Source organism: Portunus trituberculatus, chromosome 40, assembly GCF_017591435.1.
Source record: "Portunus trituberculatus isolate SZX2019 chromosome 40, ASM1759143v1, whole genome shotgun sequence".
NCBI classification, from domain to species: Eukaryota; Metazoa; Arthropoda; class Malacostraca; order Decapoda; family Portunidae; genus Portunus; species Portunus trituberculatus.
Window position 1 is genome coordinate 26,420,962 of NC_059294.1, and position 18,594 is coordinate 26,439,555.

The 18,594-nt window shown below is 38.1% G+C and overlaps 1 protein-coding gene across 13 annotated transcripts in view; it reads right to left on the bottom strand.

Moving 5' to 3' along the window:
- LOC123516290 (PDZ domain-containing protein 8-like) overlaps positions 1-18,594 on the bottom strand; it is a 181,739-nt gene that overhangs the window by 39,028 nt on the left and 124,117 nt on the right. For 9 of the 13 annotated variants that reach the window (XM_045275564.1, XM_045275552.1, XM_045275555.1 and 6 more), the window contains one exon: positions 353-526. The exons of 1 other annotated variant lie outside the window; for it this stretch is intronic. In XM_045275564.1, the coding sequence (XP_045131499.1) occupies positions 353-526 (174 nt within the window). Of the gene's footprint in view, positions 1-352; positions 527-14,114; positions 15,780-15,803; positions 18,591-18,594 lie in introns of those variants that run through there. 3 more of the 13 variants (XM_045275565.1, XM_045275562.1, XM_045275561.1) reach the window with 3 other exon arrangements.

The following is an 18,594-nucleotide window of genomic DNA, read 5'->3' on the forward strand; positions in this document are numbered from 1 at the left end:
TGTGTACATATGTGTGCCTTTGATTGGAGAGAGAGAGAGAGAGAGAGAGAGAGAGAGAGAGAGAGAGAGAGAGAGAGAGAGAGAGAGAGAGAGAGAGAGAGAGAGAGAGAGAGAGAGAGAGAGAGAAACCCTTCAGTCAGTTGAAGAGTACTGTATTTTTCTCAAAACTAATTAAATATATGAAAATAAGGTTAATGCAACAACTACAACAGTAATTAGCAACATGCAAATACTATGAAGAACTTTGTCTATAAAATTAACACACAAAGTCTATCATGATAGTTCATATATTATACATAAAATAATTATGTCTACATAATATAAATGTAAAGCATTCACCAACTACTCCTACCTTCCTACTATGATGGGGTGAATGGGGAGGGGAAGGGGGGAGAGATCGAGAATGTGTTCCACCAGAGGATGGGTTTGGGGGTGCCAGGTTATGGGCTGAGCCAGCACGCTTCAAACTGCCCTTGCTGGCACTGGCCACTTGAGCAAATAAACTGCCAAGGGTGCGGCGTTGGGTCTGTTGAAGGCCAAAACACAGGAAAACTAGTGTAAAAACTTGCTACAACAAGAATAGTACTACAAAATTCAGGTAATAAAACACATTGTGTCACTCATACTAGGTGCTCAAAACAATTGCACTTTTCTATAGTATGAAGTAATGCCATTATTACCCATTTTCCAGTCTTACACGCATCAACTAAAAATAAAAATAAAGATGGTGCATAAGAAAGTAATAAAGTGCAGCAAAATCATACTACAGTATAATTTGCTTTAGTTTTGGTTTCAATTTGAATCACAGGACAATTTGGACATAACAAAATTACCTGAAAATTATATTAAACACTTAAGGTAGCTGATACATCCTCTATAAAGAAAACTGTTGTTCACACCTAATTAACAATCACTAATGTGCACTTACCTCTTCTAGTGCATTTTATTTCATTCTAATAAGTTGGCTTTAATAATTTGTATCCTGTAGCTCTATCACTCAGGTGAGCTGCATGAACCCATTACTGTACTATATTGAGAGAATCTCCATTAATGGTGTCAGAATTTTTCTTAATTTCTTTGATTTCACATTTAGCTAAAAAATCTGCCAAACCTCTAAAAGTTTTCTTATTATAATGATATATGCACAACTAGTCAACACAAGGAACTTCACTGATTTACAAAATATCTTTTCATATTCAATTTTTTTTTTTTTAATAATAAATTCTGCAGCTTAAAGCACAGTCTGGTCATACTCTTATTAGTTGGACTGAAAGAATATTGTTCTTACATTCATATCCAAGAGAAGATTCTTCTGAGATGATTGCCCAAAAATAGGTTCACCCTATCTTAAAATAGATACTGATTAATTCCAAATGAGAACATAAAGGTGGCAGAGAAAGGAACTGGCCACTTTACTCCATATACTATGGACCATGAAAAGTAACACTGCCAACTTTTTAACTCAGGGGCTCTGGCCAAGGGCAATTAAAGTTAATGAGAAAAAAAGAAAAATGCCCAACTGAAGGTGTCACTCCTTAAACAGTATGCTTAGCAACACACTAAAACACATCATAAAAATATACTTAGAGATCGAGTAAAAGGGTTAGGAACTTCTTATTTATATTCCCATAATAAGAAAAAATATGATATCTTATTTCTTATTTCAGCTATCCCACTTTAATGAGGGATCAGAGCTGAGTAAGTACATAGATAAATAGAGTTAATAGCTTTAGATGCCTTGGTGACATGCACTAATGTAGGAAAGAGACAATCTATGCACAATGTCTTAAGGATGACTGCATGATTAACCATCCAGTCCAGACTTCAGAAACTCCTGTGAAATTTTAAACACTTTAAATAAAAAGCACTTTATTATAACCAAACTACAGAGTTTGTTTTGCTGATTTGAAGTTAGCCTTTATAATAAGCAAAGATTTTCAGGCAAAGAAAAATATTGCCACATACATTAAAATAGAAGCTAATACGTACATTAAAAATATTATATAAATTTTACAAACTTAAAATAATACATAATATTATAACTGAATAGTGTCTATAAGAAAAATACTACTTAATAGAAATTACAAAACAACTTTAAAATGAGATATTAAATTATAATTTAGTGCTGTTGACAAACTTAGAATTACAGAGATCATACTATAGTTAGATAGTGTTAACCCCTTCAATACGGTGACGCCTATGTAGGCGTCATGAAGCCCCAGTAGCAAATACGGTGACGCCTACGTAGGCATCATATTTCTTTTCTGAGCTTTCTTCAGTTCAGTTGTCCCGTATAATGTGTTGGATACCAACTACACACGCCGTATGCTGTCTTTGAAATCCTAGTGCTCCTCCCACCATCCTTGTCTCCACCAATCACTAAAGATAAGCTACATGCGTCCCGCCTTGTGTCTAAAATTACCCAATGGCATAGACTGTTCCCATTTCTCTCTCTCTCTCTCTCTCTCTCTCTCTCTCTCTCTCTCTCTCTCTCTCTCTCTCTCTCTCTCTCCTCCCCATCTCCTTTCCTCCTCCCCATCTCCTTCCCTCCATCCCTCTCCCTCTCGAAAGATAAGTTACATGCGTCCCGCCTTGTAACATTCGTGAAAACACACACACACACACACAGTTACCATTGCCTAAGAGTAACCAAGGTGGGAAAGGAGCTGGTAATGTTTGTCCCGTCTCCATATAGTCATGTTAACTGTTGATTAGCAAAATAATGTCCAGGGAAGGTAAATATAAACTGTAGCCTGCGTTTGAGCCATCAGCTGGTTTGTTTACATCTGCGCAACATGGCGGCCGTGAACTCGAAAGATGAATCAGACTTCACAGGATTTCAAGGAATAATGGAGAAGAGCGCTTATGTGAAGAAAATTCTGGAGTTGGAAGGTAAAATTGAAAACTGTTTGAAAAGTATGGGGCCTGGAAACGAGTTATGACAATGTAATGAAAGAGTGTGCCGATATGAAGAAGGAAAATGAAGTACTGAAAGAGGAAGTTAAGCTAATTAAAGTGAATTGCGAAAATGTGGAGAATCTCTAGGAAAAGTGATGGAGAAGCAGGCTGAATGGAAAAAAGTCAGGAAGTGGAAAGAAAGGAGGTAAATTACAAAGTTGCAAGTCTGGAAAAGGAAATCAAAGAGTCTGGGGAGAAAACTTTGGGCCTTGCTGAAATTATAGATCAACAGATCATAGAAGAGAAGATTGCTGAGAAAGTGGTGAAGGTTATTAAATCAAATGAGACATTGGTGAGGGAAACTGTAGACAAAAAGAGATGTGTGGTGATATTTGGTGTGGAGGAGGATAAGACACCGAGTAAAATGGAGAGAGAGAAAACATAAAAAGGTGATAAATAATATCATTAATGTGGTGCAGGAGGAGGAAAAGACCTAGTACAAGAAATAGAGGACTTCCATAGAATTGGAAAGTTCACAAGAGAAGGTATGAGGCCAATAAGAATCAAACTTAAGTCACAAAAGGATGTAGATGAATTGGTGGAGAAGTCATGGAGGCTAGCCCAGCAGGAAACAACAAGGAAGATTTGGTTGAGAAGAGATCTCGGTGAAAAGGAAAGAGAAATGTTAAATGAGTTGAGAAAGGAGGCTTTGAAAAAAATGAAGAGAGGACAGAAGAGGAGAAGAAAGAGTTTTTCTGGAGAATCTTGGATATGAGACTGAGGAAGTGGTTCATAACCCAGAAAAGTACAGCAAGAAAGGACTAAAGAAACTTACGTATGAGCGGAATGTAATGTATTCCAACATAAATGGAGTGATATCGGGATTTTAGAACTCAACGATTACTTGAGGGACAAGAACCCAGATATTGTGGGTCTTACTGAAACAAAACTGAGAGAGGGAGAAGACCTGATGATGGTTGGAGAAGGAAATATAATGTTTGGAAAAGAAATAGAGTAGGTAAGATGGGAGGAGGAGTGATGTTGCTGGTTAAAAAGATATAAAGGTGGATCAAGTGAAAGAAGGTATGGGAAAGGCAGAAGTGCTAAAGATCAGAGCAGAAACTAATGAAGGAAAAAGAGGCACTACATAGTGGTGTACGTACCACCTAAGACAAATGCATGGTCAGTACAGGAATATGAAGAAATGATAAGTGATACAGGAACATGTCTGGAAGAAATGTTGGGTGGCTGTGAACGAACTATAATGATGGGAGATTTTAATTGTAAAGAGGTGTGTTGGGAGGACTGGTCAATGGAAGGATCAGAGACAACATGGGAAATACACTATTGACACTGGCAATGGAAAATGTGTTAACTCAGTGGGTCAAAGAAGATACTAGGTTTGGAGGAGAGGGAGCATCGTCAAGACTGGACTTGGTCTTTAGTACAGAGCCAATGGTCATTGAGGAGATGAGGGTGGAGTGCCCTTTAGCAAAGAGTGATCATGCAGTTTTGGAGTTCAAGGTGATAGATGAAGAGAAATCTAGAAGAAATGAAGAATATAAAGTGGGAAGATGGAATTATGCCAAGACAGATTTTGGAAACCTAAAGAAATTCTTTCAAGAGACAAATTGGATGAAATTCAAGAGTGCTAAGGAGCAAATGAAAAGTGGAAGGAATTTATAAAAATATACAAAGAAGGTGAGAAAAATTTGTACCAATAAGACAACATAGAGAAGTTGGAAAGCAGGACTGGTTTAACGATAGATGTGAAAAGGCTAGAACAAGAAAAGAGGATGCATGGAAGAGGTGGAGAAGGAAAAGACGGATTAAGCAGTGGGAAAGTTACAAAAGAGCAAGAAATGAATATGTGTTGATTAGAAGAGAAGAAAGAAAGAAACAAGAAAAGGATATAATTGATAAATGTAAAGACCAACCAAGGCTTTTTACAGACATGTGAACAACAACATCAAAAATAGAGAAAGTATTGAAAGTTTAGAAGTAAATGGAGTATGCAGTGAAGATCCCAGGAAATGGCAGAGGCTATGAATGGATGCTTTCGGAAGGTATTCACAAAGGAGACTGCTTTTGACAAACCACTGGTAATGGAACAGAAAGGGATTATGAAGGAGTTTCAAGTAACTGTGGAGGAGATCAAGAATATGATGGGGAGTTTAGAAGTGAGAAAAGCTGTGGGACCTGATGGGGTATCAGGATGGATTTTAAGAGAATGCAGGAGCAACTGGCAGAAAAAGTTTGTGAAGTAATTGATGCCTCATTAAGGGAAGGTGTAGTGCCCCAAGACTGGAAAAGAGCTAACATTGTCCCAATCTATAAATCAGGTAACAAGAGAGACCCATTGAACTATAGACCAGTGTCACTTACAAGTGTGGTAGCTAAGATGTGTGAGAGGGTGGTGAAGAATAGATGGACAGACTTCTTGGAGAAAAATGACATACTTTGTGAGTGTCAATTTGGTTTTAGAAAAGGGCGTTCATGCACGACAAACCTGATATGTTACTATTCGAGGGTGATAGATGTAATACAGGAAAGAGATGGTTGGGCTGATGGAATATATCTGGATTTAAAAAAGGCCTTTGATAAGGTACCACACCGGAGACTGATCTGGAAACTTGAAATGGTAGGAGGAGTGCATGGCAGTTTACTAAAATGGATGGAAGACTTTTGGTAGGAAGAGAAATGAGAACAATAATTAAGGACAGACCATCAGAATGGGGCTTGGTGGAGAGTGGAGTTCCACAGGGATCAGTGTTGGCACCAGTAATGTTCGCGGTCTACATAAATGACATGGTGGATGGGGTGTCCAGTTATGTGAGCCTATTTGCAGACGATGCAAAATTGTTAAGAAAAGTGAGATGTGACAAAGATTGCGAACTACTCCAGGAAGACTTGGACAGAATATGGAAATGGAGCTGTACATGGCAAATGGAGTTCAACACGACAAAATGCAAGAAAATAGAGTTTGGCAAGAGTGAAAGAAGAATCAGGAGTATGTACAAGATAGGAAATGAAGACATAAAACCAGTCATGAAGAAAAAGACCTTGGGGTGACAATTACCAATGACCTATCGCCAGAGAGACATATAAACAAAATAATTGGAGAAGTATTGAACTTATTGAGGAACATAAGAGTGGCGTTCAGATATTTAGATGAAGAAATGATGAAGAAAATAATTACTGCAATGATAAGACCGAGGCTTGAATATGCAACAATACAGTGGGCTCGAACTTAAAGAAACACATAAGGAAACTAGAGAAAGTACAGAGGGCTGCAACAAAAATGGTGCCTGACTTAAGAGATTTGACTTATGAAGACAGACTGAAAAGAATGCAACTTCCGACCCTGGAAAACAGAAGAGAAAGGGAGACCTGATAGCAATATACAGAGTGATGATTGGCATGGAAAAAATGGATAGGGAAGATCTGTGTATGTGGAATGAAAGAATGTCGAGAGGGCATGGGAAAAAACTAAAATGGCCACTTATAGGAGAGATGTGAAAAATATAGCTTCCCTCATAGAAGGGTGGAAGCATGGAATAGTTTAGACGTGGAAGTGGTCAACGCAAGGAATATTCATGATTTTAAGAAAAAGCTGGACATTAATAGATATGGAGACGGGACAACACGAGCATAGCTCTTTTCCCGTATGTTACAATTAGGTAAATACAATTAGGTAAATACACACACACACACACACACACACACACACACACACACACACACACACACACACACACACACACACACACACACACACACACACACACACACACACACACACACACACACAAAACACAAACTACAAAACTCAAATTCTCTCTCTCTCTCTCTCTCTCTCTCTCTCTCTCTCTCTCTCTCCTTCGTTTCCTCTCCTTCCTTCCCTCCCCCTCTTCCTCTCGAAAGATAAGCTACATGCGTCCCGCTTGTGTCTAAAATATTAGCAAATGTCACACTCTCTCTCTCTCTCTTTTCCTCCGAAGAGAGAAGCGTCCACTTTCCTCTTCGAAGGCGATATAGTGACTAAAAAATAGCAGCATAATACACAAAGACGACAAATGTGACAAGCTTGCAAGAGTTTCCCGCGCTCGGGCGTGCAGCACTACCACCCGTATATCATACAGGCGGGCTTTTTTAACATCCGGCGCGAAGGGGTTAACACGTCCTCTGCGGCTCCATTTTAAATTACATGTACCATTACTGAGGTTGAGTTTGAGCTAATTGTTTTTATTGCAGAAATGGAATCCTTGTGGTTCAAAACCAAAGAAAAATGGGTACTAAGTACCTGTTGTATATGTAAAGTTTCAACCCAAACATGTCTGAGACAATCCTTTTTTACGGTCACTGTGGTGAGTGGTAAATGCTGGCTGATGATGTTGCTGTATCAGTCACTATTTATTTTCTACTTTGTCTGATAAATACAGTGATATAGCACTTCATACAACATGAAATATACTGATGTGGTACTACTACTGCCACATACTACAACAGACTGAGGGATGTTAGAATAGTGTGGGAGAAGCAGGTGGTGATTCATGAAGCAAACCATGCCTGAAGGCATGCACTTACACAAAACATGGGCAGCCTTCAGGGATCAAAATTTGAGTCTCAATAACACATTGGGAATATTCTATGAATACTTCAATTTGCCAACACATAACATGCATTGCCCAAAACTTTTAGTATTGTTTTACCAATGACAATGTGTCGTCGCTTGCAGGGGATGTGCTAAAAAATACAGTTAATAGGACTTAGAATAACTTGAGAAGTGAGAGATTGTATTTTAACATAATATTATTGATGAAAAAAATTGCTAATAGAAATTGCATTGACTGAAAAATAAGAGATCATATTATGTAATATCTAATACTGACTACTACACTTGTCCCTCATTCATCTGGACCTCATTTATTCGGAAAGTGTCTAGATAATAATTTGATAATTTGATTCCAGACAGCCAATAAATTAATCAAAACAATGTGCATCTCACACACTTCCAGAAATGGGCAATAGAGGGCGCTGCTGCTGCAGGAGGCAGTTGTAAACTAGTCCGGCTGATGATAGTGAACACGGTATCAGTGAGCAAGTTTGTGCATTTTTTAGAACCTTAAAACTCTTGATTATGTCTCCCAAGGATGTTAGGCATAAGTGAGTGGCCCTAGTTGTGACATAAAAGTTGAAATTAATAAGAAAATTAGAGAAGGAGCTAGAGTTTTGAGTGTTTGCAAGGAGTATGGTGTGGCTAAGAAAACTGTGTCAGACATTAGTAAATCAATATAGGGATGTGCATTGAAATTAGGTATACTGAAATACTAGTATTTTAGCTTCAGTATTACCTGTATTACCGATTAATTAGTCTGGTGAAACTACCGCCAAATGCGAATTTTGCCAAGCAAGAGTTCTTTATGCCATATAAATGACCTAAAAAATGCCTTAATCAGTCTTTGGTCATTGACCAGAGTCCCTCTTTTGAACCCTAACATACCATCTTTCGAGCTGAAATAAAATCTTTTGCCTCCACATATTAGAACACATGTACAAAACAGACCAATAAACAATAAATAAAGCTAATAAGACATGATATAAAGGTTGTAACTCCCGTTTTTCCACCCATATCCCTCGCCCACTTTCATCCTTGCTGCCACCACCATTGTCCTTACACCCACCAGTACCACAAGTTGTGCTGGTAGAGGCCATGTTGGCAGAAAATCACCAAAATTTGTTCCCACACTAGCAGAACAGAGGGTAGCACAAACAAAATGGCTCAAGGGAACTCTCACACTGCATTCTGATAGGTTTAGAGAGAGGTCTGACATCACAGGGGAGCTGCACGGTTCGCCGTATGTGTGGCCGCCAAGTTTGAATTCAAATCGCCAAGCGTGCACTAAGTAGTTCATGACCACCCAACTGCCAAAAGTGGATTTCACCAAGCTAAGATTCGCAAAGTACGGGGGCTTACTGTGCCACTTCACTGGTAATGTTTTTCAATATACCGCTGTCCCCGTAAATTCTTCTCTCGATGTTTCATTTCAGTAATATTATTTTTTGGGCAATTCCCTAATATACATGTCCCAACAGCTTTCCTTGCTTCCCAGTGTAGGATGCAGATCATGCACCTAGAGAAGATTGTGTACCACCCCAACTGTGCATGAGCAGAAGCTAAATCCCTGTCAGATGCACAACTCATTCACACTGACCTACACCCTTGCTCAGTGCTCAATTGCTCTCTTGATTTCAAGGAGGGTTATCATGCTCATGAGAGCTCTTTGTTCAACCCCAAATATTCAGATTGTACTACAGTTCATATTCTCCCAAAAGAGAGAGGGAATAAGGGGGATAAAGATAGAGATAAAAAAAAAAAGAGAGAGTGAAAGAGAGTAAAAGACAATGAGAGAGAGAGAGTGGGAGGAGCGAAAGATGTGTTTATTTTTAGTTCCCATTTCAATATCAGAAGAACGGGTATCACCACAGAAAATGGATGAGAGAGAGAGAGAGAGAGAGAGAGAGAGAGAGAGAGAGAGAGAGAGAGAGAGAGAGAGAGAGAGAGAGAGAGAGAGAGAGAGAGAGAGAGAGAGAGAGAGGGGGATGTGCTTTTATTTCAGTTTCCGTTTCTATATGAAAAGAATGACCATATCATCACAGAAAATGTATGTTAACTGAGAGCAAGTCACAGACACCCTTTTAATTAAGGCGACATATCCACACTTTCTGCTCAAATGCTCATGATGGCAGGCCCAGCCCGAGAGTTTTTGATGCCCTAGGCGAAGCTGAAAAATTATGCCCCTTGGGCCCTCTCCTTGAGAGAGGGCCAGTGGTTCAGGGACAATAATTTTTGGTTCAAATTTGTATCAATTATATTTGAAGGTAACAAAAAGATCCATTTTATAGGCAAAATATTCGTTCAAATATGGCAGTTGATGGGAGGGCATGGCAGCTGGCGCAACTTGAAGGGAATCTTCGTTCAAGACAGCCTATATTTGGTTTGATTAGGTTAGGTTAGGTTAGGTTCCCGTAGGATATCAGCTGTGTTGGTGGGGAGTGGTGGCGCGATATTTGAAATAGTGTTTCTACCAGAGCATTCAATCGGTGTTTTCTCTCTGTTGAGGTTACCTTATCTCACCCTGTCCCTACTGAATTGAAAAATAAGAAAAATAGAGGAAATTTGGCGAAACGCTTCTGCAAATTAACCAATTAGTTACTGGTCTGACACCTGACTGTTAGTGATTAAACCATGCTTATTAAAGTACCAAAATAGGAATTACTACTTGATGCCCCCTCTCAGCCTGATGCCCTAGGCGACCGCCTAGGTTCGCCTAATGGTAGGGCCGGCCCTGCATGATGGTGACTAGAAGTATACAGATGGCCAGTTTTACCATTTCCCTAAAATCAAGACGTGCAGCAAAGTTGCTAGAAAGCTGCTATTTTACAGCAAAACACACTACATAATAAAGATTTCTGTGTGGTGTTCCTTGTACCTATACAATAAAAAATAAATAAAAAAACAGCAAACTAAATTCTCATAATCCATATTACCTAGAACATAAGTACCACTCAATACTTATACATGTTTAAAGGGAAGTGATGATATATATATATATATATATATATATATATATATATATATATATATATATATATATATATATATATATATATAAATATTATACTAGGTATTAATTATTTGTTTCATACTTACATTTTTAAGCAAAAAAAGTCCATTTCAAATTCATCATTAGCTTTGTCTTCCTGATCCTGTGAACTGCTTGGGCTTCCTTCTGGAAGCTCAGTGATGATTTTATTCTTAGGCAAATACACTTTGCTGGAGCCTATGTGTCAAGCAGTGTACATGAAGCAGACACGTACTGTGGTGAGTGACATGCCTCTCACACATAGTAAATAAATATTATCAAAATTAATTTGTATATTAAAAAAAAAAGTGTAGAATATTGTTTCCTTACTCCACAATTTTATAATTTTTTTCATTTCACATAATGTGCCAGAAATGCACCAGGCCTTGTAATTTCGTGCTAGAAAAGTGCTAGGCACATCTTTCTAAAAAATACACTGAACCACTGTTGAATGCCCTGGAAATTGCACATTTTGTGCTAAAAAGGGAATACTTTTAACGGGTGCATACAATATTTTTTCCGTGGTTAAATAGGTAATGAATAGAGGAATAGGAGGAAATGGGAATGAAAATCTGATAATAAATAAAGAAATAGGAAATGATAATAAAACAACAGATAGAAAAATAAAATTGGATAATGAATAAGAAAAGAAGATTCCCTATTCTCTAATTAATTATCATCCACATTATCATTTCCTATTCCCTTATTTTTTATCCTCTTCCCTTGTCCATTATCCATTTTTTCTTTCTATCTACTTTTTTATTATAATTACCCCATATTTCCTTATTCATGATCATATTTTCATTCCCCTTTCCTCCTATTCCTCTATTCGTTATCCATTTTCTGTCTATCTCTTGTGTTATTCCTTTGTGACTCCTTTCTATCTTGTTTTATTTTCATTTCCTCCATTTATTGTCCATTTTCTTTTTAGGAGGAAAGCGGAAGGGAAGTCTTGTCTATATTAAGCCAGTGCCATTTTGCCCACAATAAGGATTCATTTCATCTAAACTATGCAGTAATTTTGACCACAAAGCATAATACAGTGGTACCTTGAGAAACGAGTTTAATTTATTCTGTGATAGAGCTTGTATCTCACAAAGTTTGTATCAAAAAAAGTTTTCCTACTGAAGTGCATTGAAATACCATTAATCCATTCTAGCCTCCCCAAAAAGAGCACCCCTATTTTTTTTTTATGTGTTTTCAGGTAATAAAAAGGTATTTATAGATAATAGTTATTGCACAGAAACATTATAAAACATAAGAAAAGATAATGTAAATAGATAAACTACTCTTATAAAGTACAGTGATACCTTGAGATACGGTCGTCCTAACTTACGATTATTTTGAGATACGATATGAAATATTCGGAAATTTATGCCCCAACATACAATGAAAAATTTGAGATACGATGAACGATAATAATTATTGTAGAAGCGAACGCTAGGTAGCAAAATCTGCGGTCGGCTGCCGCCCGCTCAGTTTGTTTGTTGACGCCTCATTGTTCAAGCACGTTGTGTTATTTGTTGTGTTTGTGCTCATTTTTTGTCTTATTTTGGATTAGAGATGTACTGATACCAAATTTTTGGCCGATTCTGATACTGATACCGATACCATCTAATTGGGCCGATACCGATACTACTACCGATACCGGTACCACCGATACCGATACTATTACTTATAGTGATTACTGCACTGGACACCAGGATGAGTTGGTGGACGGCGAGCGTTATCAGATGGGAGGCTTTGTTTTGGGGGATGCTGTAAGTCCTTCTGAGAACGTTTGTGAAATAGGAGGAATTCTAGAAGCCTTTTGAAGCCATTTGCAAAGGTAAATTACTCAGTAATTGGAATGAATATCTTCTCAGTCTTCTGATTCTTGTCAGTTATTTAAAATTCTTACTTCTTACTCCTTTAGCGACCATTTGGTCTTGTGCATTTTCATTATTGATTTTTATTGATGATATTTTGGTGATCAAAAATATTTTTAAAATTATTAAAATTGTAAAACAGACATAAAATATTAGCAAAGAAACTCATTTTGTTGTGTATTTTCTCTTTAATTAAATTTGACATCCTTTGATATTAATTCATTAGACATTAGTAGACCAATTCAGAAACATGAGCTTTCACCTAATATTTTCAATTAAATAGAAAAAAGTTTAGTCTATTCTAAATTTCTAGGTTGTGGCTTATTACCACAGAAAACAGTATTCTATGACATACGGTAATTACCACAGAAACTTAATACGCCATATTATATTAATTTGGTATCATCAATATCTTATATCGAATATATCACTAAGTAGTAAATTCCTTTAAGGTATTGGAAGTATTGGCATAAAATAAGCCGATACCGATACCGATACCCGAAAAATAGGCCGATACCGATGCATTGGTACATCTCTATTTTGGATATATATACTTTATTTTGTTATTAACCATGGGTCTCAAAGCTAAAGACAAAGCTAGTGAAAAGAAAAAACCTAAGAAAATGATCACGAAGGAAGCAAAACATGAAATTATCACAAAGTATGAGCGTGGCATTTGTATCATCGACTTGGCAAAGGAATATGGCCGCAATCCTTCTACAATATCCACAATCATAAAATTTAAAAAAGCCACCCCCAAAAAAAACATTAAGAATAAGTTTAGCATTAGAAATAAGTTTAGCAATGTTTTTGTGTTTACGTACATTACGTACGTATAAATCCTCCTCCTCCTCCTCCCCTGCAGGCCGCAGCTCACAGTCACTGTGGTAAGTAAAATTCCTTTCTTTTTTTATTGATTTTATTAACATTTATCATATTAATGTGTTTTTTTATCATTATGTATGTTATAACTCATTTATTTATATACAAATTGTGTATATTATATGTAATTTAACTGTGTTTTGGGATGGTTTCATAGTACTAGAACACATTAATTCATATTACATGTATTTATATGGGAAATATTGATTTGACATACAATTTTTTTGACATACAACAATGGTTATAGAATGAATTAAAATTGTATCTCAAGGTACCACTGTACAATGGAGACTCAATACTCGAACGTCTAAATACTGAAACTTTTCAACACTCGAACACAAAAGTTTGATTTAATACTTGAAAAAATCCCTGATAGTCGAATGTCCACACACATGGTTGTAAACAAAGGCTCCCTGGTGTCCCCCTTTCCCATCCGCCAGTTGTGACTTGTGCTGCCACGGTCATCAGAATAACATTTTCCTGCATTCTATCTGTAGTTTTTCATTTATAAACTTACATTAACATCAAAGGCTTATTAGTGGTGAAAATATCTGGTAATCACACAGCCGCACATTTGTTCGTAAACAAAGCTCTGTTATCTCCTTTCTTGCAGCCACCACTGTACCAATTCTGATACCGTATTACTGGTAATACGAATTAAGTTCAAGTATTGAGTCTCCACTGTATTCATTTCTCGCATCCTTGTACTGCTGTCTGTTGTTTTCATTTCTCTGTTTTTTTAGTTTCTTCCAAGCTTTACCTCTTCCCCTTTTAATTTCTATACATCCACCATTGTACCAAGCTTGTATACTTTTCTTTACTCTATAGATAGGTACGTATTTCTTCAATCCTTCTTTATATTTCTGTAGGAATATTTCATATTTCTCCTGTACTGTTCTTCTGTTCATAATGTTCCTCCATCCTCTTCCACCAAAAAATTTTCTTAACTTTTCAGAATTTGGTCTTACATAGTTTAATCTCTTTTTTTGTAGTCCTCTCTGTATCTTATCACATCCTCTTCCTGCACTTCCAATATTTATGTTACATGGTCACTTCTTCCCATTGGACTAAGGCATTGTATGCTGGGAGGGGACTCTGGCTTCTTTGTGAATACTAGGTCAAGCAATGATGGTTCTTCTTCCCCTCTGTACGGTGTTGATTCTTCCATCCACTGATCCAGGATATTCACCATAGTTAAATGTAACACCTTCTAGCTCCACGATCCAGCATTACCCATTACTTCCATCTCTCTCCAGTTTACCCTTTTACAGTTCAAGTCTCCTACTAATAGTATTTTTCAATCTCTCCTTATCATATCATCTGAGCACTTAATCACCTCTCCTTGCATTTCCTCATGTTCCTCTGTTCAAACATGTCTTCCACCCTCTTCGCTTATGGAAGGAATAATTGACTCTGTGACGTGAGTGACAAGGTAGTGGCAACTAAAAGTGGCTCATGTGCATGGTGCCATTGGAAATAACAGTTTCTATGGTCGGCCAAGTTGAGTGGTCGGAAAAACGGACCTGCCCGCCACTACTCATCACTATTTTTTTGGTTGCTACAAAAAAGTTATCCATGTGTACGCATCCATAGAAATGTGTGTGTTATATTTTGACAATTTTTTTGTGGCAGCCACTGACCACAAAAAAAGCATCTCATGTCCATCCAGCCTTTATGGTACGCTGATACCAAGGTTCAAAGCATGATAGACGGTTACAGTGGCTATTTGATGGAGTTGATGTTTGTTGTGTGTCTATGCATGGTGGCTATCTGGGGATAAACTGCACTCTGTCCACTTAATGGGGTGTGAAAGACATAGCAGCCTTGTGTGTTCTGTTCAACGAGACATGTGCAGAGCGTAATAGTGAAGTGTGCAAAGACATTTAGTGTGGTGTCACCCACAGGTGATCATTTGGTCGTTGGCATCTCGTTTACTTCCGCTTAATCCCTCTCCAGGGTAGTATGTACATATTATTGGGATTTACTTTTATTTTCCTTTTGGGTATACGTAACCTGCCTCGTTTAGTATGTCATTTATGACATTGCCGTCAACCAACCATTCAGTTGTCACGCCAATTATCGTCCTTTCCTCAGAGGGCGATATTTACCTGGTCATCAGGTTTTTTTCATGATGGCAAACGAGTGATTTAGATGCACCTCTACAGGTCCAGCTATGGCAGGCCCAGCCACCTAGCAAGGTACTTAACCTGGTAGTGGAGATGATCTTCCTCCCTATAGGGCCATCCACACTCAGACTTTTTTGCCAGGGAATAAATGAAGTGCAGAGTCGGAAATGGATGGTGAGCATCCAAACTGGGCGAACAGGCAGGAGATTGAAGCCGCAATTCCCACATGCTTCTCAAGTTCTCAGTCACCTGTGAGCAGTTGGAGGAGAATCATGTACACTGCATTCATGGATGTCCTCACTGTCAACACAGTTCAATAGGTCCTCTTATGGACCACTGTGGCATCTGCTTCCATAAAACTGAGGAAAAAAAAAAAAAGAGGGGTCATTGGTGCAAGGCATGTCTTTGCAGGCAGAGAAAAAGAGGAAGTAATGTGGCTGACACGTACCCCACTCAGCTGTTGATATAAGACTGGGTGAGAGCAGGGTGCTCACCGCAAAAATAACTCTGGTCGAGGATGTCCCCGCACTCCATAACCTCACCCACTTTTACCATATGTGAAAGTTCTGGTGAAGCATTCGAGTTATTCCTCAGAGAAAATGTCAGAGTGTGGAGGGGCCTTATGATTCAGCCCCTTCTCAGCCTCTGGAGCAGGAGGATAGTTTTGCACTTCAGTAGTGAAGGGTATTTTATCAGTCTTAGTTACAGTTTGGTTAAGGAGAAGGTGAACAAGTACTCATTGTTTTTGAAGGAGTGACACCAGTGATGAAGGGGAGGCCAATGTGGATAATGTAACCCACCTATTGTATCACAGGGGTTGTCACATTGCACATCTGGTGGGGCTATGTACCTAACTAGCTGTACACTCGCCTCAGGCTTCACATGTTGTTGATCTTGATCTTGCTGTTGCAGGTGACTTGTGATTGCTCTAAAGCCAGTTGATTCCCAAGTTAATATGGGATCATCTAATAATTCAAATGGAATTTTACATCATCAAATCACCTCTGCTGTGGGGAGCATAACACATGAGATAATGCCACACAGCGCTGCTCACCAGTTGCTTACATTTAGCCACGCCAGTCAGACGTGTTGTGGGGATTCATCATTTCCCTTTCAGTGTCTTTTATTTTCAGTGAGGCCACATCACTTGACAAAGAAAGTACAGTGCCTACTATCTGTGATCCAAATTGGAAGTGATATAGTGCCTTCCAAATAGGTATATTTTTCATTTGTGGTACTGTTGGAAGCATGCAGACAGAATATAGGGGAAGCTTTGGACTCAGCTCTTCAGGAGGCCAAAATATTACCCTATTGGTTGGGTATGGTAATTATCAGTGTTACAGATATGGAAGATTTCATTGGAGTCTTGAGGTAGCATATAAATAATTGCCTGCTCTGCTAATGGGTGGAAGCTGGATAGCACTTCCCATAATCTTCAAATATACCTACAGGTGCTCCAAGCCATAAAAAAAAAGTGTGATGCCAATGGTAGATAAATATGATTGATACTTGTGGTGATAATACACAAAATGGCAAGAATCAAGCTGTCTGCAGGGGGTAGTCCTGGCAGTTTCTCACCCACATATTATCTGTATAGTATCCTTGCCGCCCTGGTCCTGTCTTTCTCTTTACTCGCTAGCTCTCATATCTCATCATTTGATGTTGCTGGTGAGACTATAGCCCCTGCCCTCCATGAGGCTAGCAGGCAACTGCACAGCTAGGTGTACAGTTATCTTTCTTGTTTGCTGGTAGAGGCCAGAAGAACATCCAGGGTAATCATGTTGGTAGTGGGTTAGCAGTGACAATACTCTTCCATGACCATAAGATTGGCTGCCATGATCTCCTGCACTACTCAATACTTCTAGAATCCTCCTATCCTATTTGCTCTTTCCATAACTTAATAACATCATCCTCTGCCTTGTTTTGATATTACTATTGCATAATAGTATTGTTTGAATAAGTTGCTTGACCAGTCAGGATACAATTATCTGCAGCCCACTTTTGAAAAACACAGGATGTCAGAGCAAAAGAGATTTTCAGGGTTGAAAAGTCTGAACTTCCTCCTTCTGTATCAAACCACAAAAATCTGTGATACACTATCATTTCTCTATGGAGATGCAAGTTAGGAGGTTTTCTGCTTCTAAATATCTCATTATTTTTCATTAGACATTAATACAGCAATACTACCAAATCCACAGCACCACTCTACAATAGTATTCCATGAGTAGGCTACTAACACATATCCTTCCTTGTCTTAAAAGGCTGTCCTTGTTAATATACAATTAAGTACTTCTGACATATCATGATGCAAAATTAAGGTAGCCAGTTACAAGTTGTCTTCACGTTATAATTTGTAGATTTGCCTAACATAAACAAAGATTTTTTTATGTAGGTAAATCTCAAGAATCAATAACTTTACATAATGAAAAATCAATACATTTAGTTCTCTGCTATTGCACCTTCTACTATTGTGTTTTACTGCTATTGCACATACTTAAAAAGGTGCATAGACTTCTATATCACGTACAAAATTGCTGCTATAGCGCGCCCGTCATCCGAAAATTTCTAGGTTTTGATGTCATGTTATACTTCAGTTTTTCTATATACTTTTATTAAGAAATAGTTCTTCACATATTTCCTCAATCTACCCATCCACTTTAGCTCCTAATCATCCACAAAGAGGTACTATATTTGAAGGCATATAGTTTTCCCACTTTTCCAGCACTTTTACCTACCCTAATTGCATGTATCATTATTTTATTACTGGTATTATTTTCATTATCAGTACAGTGTCAGTGGTTGAAGTTGTGACCCAAACCGACGCCAAGCCAAATATTCTCAACATGCATGGAAATTATGATGGATAAAGAATAGAAAATTTATTACATATAGTATTCCTTTACTAGCCATGGTTACCATGGACATCAATGACAGCTTGAATGTACAATTTGGGTTATGGAACACCATATTAACCCAGGAGACCCATTCGTATACTGACAGCCAGAACCTGGAGAACAGTTGCCATGGTGCGACTAATACGAGCAAAAATCTCGTTGATTTTCGTTCCTATTTGTTTTAGTGTGATGATACGGGTCCTCTCTGTCTTGCTTGTGGTGGTTCCGGCCATGTTTGTCCTTCAGAGGAAAACTGGGATGGCTATTGTCTACACGCTAT